Source organism: Nuphar pumila, chromosome 6, assembly GCF_984573655.1.
Source record: "Nuphar pumila chromosome 6, dmNupPumi1.hap1.1, whole genome shotgun sequence".
Classification (NCBI taxonomy): Eukaryota; Viridiplantae; Streptophyta; class Magnoliopsida; order Nymphaeales; family Nymphaeaceae; genus Nuphar; species Nuphar pumila.
In genome coordinates, this window is record NC_143254.1 from 3,683,930 (window position 1) to 3,691,267 (window position 7,338).

At 39.7% G+C, this 7,338-nt stretch overlaps 1 protein-coding gene across 1 annotated transcript; it reads left to right on the forward strand.

Moving 5' to 3' along the window:
- Positions 1 to 804: 804 nt before the first annotated feature.
- Positions 805 to 3,745, forward strand: LOC149833681 (pentatricopeptide repeat-containing protein At2g13600-like). The gene is made up of 2 exons (XM_090009199.1): positions 805 to 1,532; positions 2,764 to 3,745. Exons 1-2 carry the CDS (start codon positions 805 to 807, stop codon positions 3,743 to 3,745), a joined length of 1,710 nt encoding a protein of 569 aa, XP_089865325.1.
- Positions 3,746 to 7,338: the final 3,593 nt, after the last annotated feature.

The following is a 7,338-nucleotide window of genomic DNA, read 5'->3' on the forward strand; positions in this document are numbered from 1 at the left end:
ACATTGTCGATGAGCCAATTATTTTTCTTTCTCGTGCACTATTGTATTGGTTTTGTGATATTTTAAATGATATACTTTTCTTTAAAATGAAAGTATTTTATTTGTATCATATTATTCTATTTGAATTCAGTATAATCGTTTTGAGTGTAAGTAACCCGCCCAAGATTTTAAACCTGTGTTTGAAAATGTTTCCGCTAATGATTTTAAATGTTTTTAAATCTTCACCTAATTTTCCAAGGGTTGAAAATCCTTGGGCGTTACACTGAGCATCTCAGTTTCAATCTCGTTCGAGTTTCCAAGCAACGGCGTGGAGTCAACGACATCTTCGGCATTGGAATTCATCGATGAAACATCGACGGTCAGCCCAGAAACCCCTTCTCTCTATTTGTTTTTTTTTTTGACACTGGCAGCATACTTGCTGGAGATGGGGGTTCTGCTCCACTACACAAGCTGCAACGCCGCCCTCTCTACCCGGTTTTCTTCTCCCTTTTTGTTTTCTATATATATATTGGCTACCCCCGGTGGCTCTGCGGGACCCAGCCAATATGCGAGGCTCGGCAGAGCCTGCACCTACTTTGCAAACGTCACGAATGTTACAAGGGAACGTTGAACGGTCCAACCAAACGCCCCTAAACTATGTCACAAGGACTCGAGCCAAAGGATACGAGACACGCTATTTTTCTGCAATTTTTCATTGAAAATAGTTTACAAAGGGACGCGACAGGATCACTGTGACACAGCCCTTAAATGCTGTAGGGATGGTCGAGGGTTTGTGGCATTGGGTTCAAGGAGAGTCTCGCCTCAATGAGACCCAATTGTTCGATAGAGCGTCTCAAAGGGTCCGTCTACCTTTGGAACAGGAGGCTATGCAAATATCTCAATGGTGGCCAACTGGAAGACGCACGCCAGCTGTTCGACGAAATGCCGGAAAGGGATGTAGCATCTTGGACAACGATGATCGTGGGTTACAGCAGGAACGGACTTCTGCAGAAATCCATCGAGTTGTTCAACGAAATGCCTCAGAGAAATCAGATCGCTTGGAATGCGATGCTGTCTGCGTACTTGAGTTCCGACCAACTTCAATCTGCCTGTCAATTGTTTGAAGAAATGCCTCAACGAAGCTCGGTCTCGTATTCCACTATGATCACTGGCTTGTCGCGAGCAGGGCTTGTCTCGGATGCGTTTGATATGTTCAGTTCGACGCCAATTTCGGTTCGGAATATAGTCTGCTGGACTGCGATGATGGATGGGTTTGCCCGTAATGGTGACCATCTTAATGCGTTGAAGCTTTTCTCTTGCTTGCACACGAGCATGTGGGATCATAGGATCATTCCTAATGGCTTCACCTTCAGCATTGTGCTGAAATCATGTGTAGAGTTGAAATCTATTGTGTATGGTGAGCAGATTCATGCGTTGGTAGTGAGGCTTTATTATGGTAAGGCTGAGGATGAGTCTGGTTACGTTCATAACTCGCTCATGAATTTGTATGCAAAATGTGGAGATCTTGGTGGTTCAGAGAAGATATTTGACAGGTGAACTTTTTGTCCTTGTTCTTGGTTGTAGTGTTTGCGGGTACAGAGCCCTCCCTGGATCGTCCAGTGGTTACAATTGTTTTCCCCTGGGATCATACCATTGGCTTCCCTGGTGACTGTACCTTTGCGGGCTAGGGCACTCAACCGTGGTTTGCTATCCAGGACTAGGAGGCTGGCCCATTCGTAGGAAAGTTCCTTCTAAAAAAAAAATAAGTGTTTGCAGGGCCTAAGAATCAATGTGTTCACATTATATGCAGCGACGCTGACTGCCACCCATCTTGGCATTTCTTGAGATGGGCGTGGTCTCCATCTCAAGAAATGTTGAGAGGGGTGGCTGTCAGCGGCGCTGCATCATGCCGCACTACTGCATAAAAAATGCCCTCAGAATCAATTCGGATCGGCTTCGAGTCAATGTGAAAATCTGAAATAATCAGATTCAGAAATGACGTGGAGGCGGAGCCGCAGATATTGGTGATTTTATTTCCTTACTTTTAGAAGTTGATAAAAAGATCCTGAAAAGTTTGCAATATTTTCAAAACGTCACCTATTTTAAGATATGATTTTATTGTGATATTGACTCAGTTTAACTGTTTATATTTTTGTGTATATATATGTATATTGTTTTCTTAAAAAATGTTTTTCTTTTTAATTTATTGTCAGATTTTCTCTTGCAGAGAAAATTCTGATTACGTGATTTATGATTACTGGGACAAGGATGGAAGAAGCACTTTCTCAGCCTAGGTCCAAGTATAGACCTAATTATTAGGATTTTCTGGATTTGGATATGGAAATGTCATACCTGATCCAACCTGTTTTACAAATTGGATCAGAAAGGGCTCACTGAATTTGGATAAATGGTGGTCTGTTGGATACTGAACCAAATGCCACAATTGGCATCCTATGCTTGGGAAACCGATGATTTGAATTGGATCAATGTGGCTGAATCCTGCAATATCCATTTTTGGATCCATAGGCCTATCTGCGTCCCAAAACATGTCAATTCCAAGATCTAGTGATCCAAACTGTTGGTTTTCATATTCAACTCTTTGGACCTGTACTTGCATGGATCCAAATATGTTTGGATCCAAAATCATTGGTTTCTATTCTACTAGTTTCTACCGCCTCCTCCTTGGGGATCTGGGCATATAATTGGGTTCATCTCAGGTCGGACCCAGGTTTGCCTGAGTCTGGATCCAACTTTAGTAATTGCTGAAGTTTTTTGCTCTAACAGGTTGAACAAGAATTTGGTATCATTCAACACAATCATGGACGGTTATGTCCGGCATCATTCAATTGATAAAAGTCTGTCTGTCTTTGATAGTATGGAAAAGAAGGATGTTATTTCGTGGAACATAATGATATCAGGATTATCAGATAATGGTCATGGTGAAGAAGCTCTGCAGCTTTTTCTATGCTTGTTACAGTCATGGCCACAATTGAAGCCAAATCCATCAACATATTCTATTGTTTTAACTATCTGTGCTACTTTGGCATCACTGGAACAAGGGAGGCAGATTCACACACAAACCATTAAGGTTGGTTTGTATGGTAGCAGTGTTTTTGTGGGGAATTCATTAGTCAATATGTATTCAAACTGTGGGTGCATATCAGAATCAGAGCAAGTCTTTAGAGAGATGATTTACAAGGACATTGTGTCTTGGAATTCTTTGATTTTAGGCCTTGGCCAAAATGGGTGTTCAAGAAGAGCATTGGAAACTGCAGAGAGAGTGATGCACATCGCGAATCATAACACGTTCATCGCGATCTTGACATCTTGTAGCCATGGTGGTCTTGTTGATAATGGGCTCAAGTATCTCAGTTTGATGAGTGGTGAGGGCTCTGTAAAACCAAGCTTGGATCACTATATCTGTGTTGTAGACATGCTTGGAAGAGCAGGTAGAGTGAGTGAAGCATATGAGATGATAAGAAGGATGCCATTTTCTGCAAACTCTGTGGTGTGGAGGAGCCTTCTTTCTTCATGTGTGATTTATGGAGATCTGGAGGTGGGGAAGATTGCAGCTCAGATGCTTTTGTCCATTGGGCCTGGTAGTGTGGAGAGCTATATCATGTTGGCAAATATTTATGACAAAAATGGGAGATTTGAGGAATCAAGGGAGATCAGGAAGATGGTGGGGGAGAAGGGATTGAAGAAGGATCCTGGTTGTAGTTGGATTAGGATACGAAACAGGATGCATGGTTTTGTGGTTTCATAGACGTAATATTCCGGAAATTGAATTGTGATGATGAATAGATACATATACACAAGGGTGAGATGTAATATATGAATTCCTCATTTCTTTTTCCGTGAGTTGAAGTTTCTATACCACATCAAATGTACAAATTTGTATTTACAATAGTGAATGTTGTAATCTTTCTGTAGTTATCAAGGAATGCACACTTTTTTTTTTGCAAAAGTTAGTCTGATGAATAATCGGATTTTTAGATTTGGCTAAAAAATAAAATTGTCGGCCTGTGTGTAACAATAGAGTTCAAGAGTAGTACATAACAAATTTAAACACATTCTACATTATTATTTAATAAATAAAATTTGTCTGCTTCTAAAACTAAAAACAAATTTAAACACATTCAGTAAATGTACAATTTCTATACCACATCAAGGAAACAAAATTTTACTAGTCGAGGTTTAATTATCAAGATTTTTTGGGGGCAAGAAAGATTTAACTTTTTTGGGAATCATACAAATTTTTTTATGAGTTCAAAGATAAAAAGAAAATGGAATAAAAAACAAATATAGAAATTAGTTGAAATGAAAATAAATTAATAAAGGCATGTTAAACCACAAAAATATTGCAATCTATAACAAACAATAAAAGTGGTTTCATGCGTTGTGAACTTTTTTTAGGAGATTCATGCTTTGTGAACTTATGCAGTATGTCACGGATCTGTACCTAAATCTCTACCAATTTACAGCCTACAACAACCTTTAAGGAAATGTACAGTAAGGTAAAAAAATAAATAAAGAAAGAAAAAAAAAGGAATGACTGTTACACAAGGTAAGACCAAGTTCAACACTCTCCCTCAAACTGGAGTGTGTAGATCATAAACCCCCAGTTTGCCAATTAAGCTGATGATTTGCTCTCTTTCCAGTGCTTTTGTAAATAAATCTGCAACTTGGTCCCGTGATTGAACATAGGACTTACGAACGAGCACAGATAAAAACTTTTCCCAACCCAAATGGCAGTCGATGTTTATGTGTTTGGTTCTTTTGTGATACACTGAGTTGGCAGCTATATGCATAGAGGCCTGATTGCCGCAGAACATAATGGCTGGTTGAGGATGAGGAACTTGGAGATCTGCCAAAAGACATTACAACCATGTCACTTCACATGCAGCATTGGTCATAGATCGGTATTCAGCTTCTGAAGATGGAGAAATCATGTCTTGTTTCTTAGATTTTCATGAAGTTGAATTGTCTTTAAGAAAGGCGCAATATCTGGTAATAGAGCATCTAGTATCTGGGCATCCTGCCTAATCGAAGTCACAAAATATCTGCAATTAGAAGGATGAGTTAATTTGACTGCAACATGAGACCTTGGCCAGGACTCTTCTTAAGATATCGAGCCACACGAAGGGCAGCATCCATGTCAGGTTGGAAGGGAGCATGCACCTTTACAACAAAAAGTATATTGGGTCTTGTGACCATAAGATATATCAATCTACGTACAAGACGTCGATATACCATAGGATTACCAAGCAATTCGCTATCGTTATCCCTTAAACTCTAGTCGTTGCTCCTTACGTACATTCACTGAATGAGCTCCCAAAAGGCCGGTCTCATCCAATATCTCACCTGTATTTACGTTGAGACATGCATATACCTTTCTTTAAACGAGCCATGGACCTAAAATTTCTAGAAAATACCAAAGCTGTCCAAGATCCTTCATGTGGAAGTGAATAATGAGTAGTCTGCCTTTGATTTGATAAAACTGTAACTAGTTAGAGCACATGGCAATTTGGCAAGCCAATTCGTGGGGCCCTAAGGCTATATAAAGATTTATTCAGTTTACACACTAAGGTTTCTCCCTTACCAGCAAATCCGGGTGGCATAGCTAGACATGCAAACTTTCTCACATAAGTTGCCATGTAAATATGCATTATGTAGGTCCATTTGATGAAGGAACCAGTTCCGAACCGAAGCAGTTGCAAGTAAGCTTCTCACTGCTTGGCAACGAGAGTGAAGGTTTCGTGGTAACTAAACCCTTCTGTTGTGAGTACCTTTGGCAATTAAGCGTGCCTTAATGGTGCCATCAAATTTATGTTTTATCTTGAATACCCATTTGCACCGATGGGTTTTACTGGTTTTGGGAGAATGATAATTGTTCATGTATAGTTTTCTTGTAAAGCATGATTTTTGGCTGCCATGGCATCTCATCAACATGCCTCTTGTTGGGTAAAACTTGTCAAAAGAGACGAAATTTGCAAGAGGGAAATGAGTACATTTGGTTGACCCTTAACGTTGGATGAGGTCTGTTAGAGACCACGGAGCAGTAAAAATCCATCAACATAGTAGAATGTTTATGAGTTCAAGTAGAACCTTGTATAGTGAATTTTGGTTCGGTATGAGTTTCCCTTTTTGTTATGGTATTTGGGTTAACAAGGCCCAAACTTGTCGGACCTTAATCTATTTTGGGTGGTGCAGTAGGTAGGGATGTCAACAGGTTGGGTTTACCCAGATCCGACCCAGACCAAACCCTATAGGGTCTGGGTTTGGTGACAAGTAATTAGAAGACCCGATTAATACCCGGGTCCGAACTCGAAGGTCCGATTAATACATGGACCCGGGTATAGTTTGTGAAGTTTTATACCAGAACCAGGCTGGACCCGAGTTCTGATTAAGGCCCGCAATTTTTCAATGTAAATGATAAAAAATATTATTTTACCTGGTATAGTCTGAGTCTGATTCATGTAGTTCTTATCGGGTCCAAGTATGGTTTATCGTATAGTAGACTCGGGTTCGGACTCGATACCATACCCAAAAATCTAGTCCAAGTCTAATTCCACCTGGTCCGAACCAAACCCTGACAAACCTAGTAGTAGGCAATGATTCATATGACGGCTATTCTATCATGGAAATCGGCTCATCATGAGGTTGGCCTGTTATGGGCACTGGCAGCAACGAACGGTGCTTCCTCCTTCATTGCAGGAAAAGGCATCATTGAATCATAGAAAACTACACCCCGGCTTGTAAACAAAACATGTGAGTCTAGATCATAAACTTTTTAGGCTTTTGAATCAAACAAATAACAAAGTCACACCTCCAAGTTTTGGAATCAAATTTGGATTTGGCATTTTCCAAATTGTAGCATAACATAAACACCCGAACACACTGAGATGTTTGAAGGATGGTTTTCTATTGAATAGGCGCTAAGAGGAGATTGGCCATTTTAAGTGTGGATTTGGTGTTTGATTGATTAAATAGGTTGCAAATAAAACATATGCTTGAAATCTAAGTATCCAAGCAACTTCGAGCAAATGCGTATGTTTTTGCTCAACAACTTCATTTTGTTTTTGAAGTGTGAATGCAACTATGTTATGAATAACCCCATGATTTGACAGAAATGTGCATTTCCTGAGAGAAAATTTTACTACCATTATTGGATCTCAAGCTTTTAATTTGAGATTGATATTGGGTTTGCACCATATTGAAAAAGGATTGTAAGGACTTGTTTCATGCTTATGTCGTATAAGATAAATCCAAGTACAACGAGAGAAATCAACAATACTTAAAAAATAATGAGCTCCTGAAAGCCAAGTTTAAGAATAATGTTCAGAATAACAGTAGAAA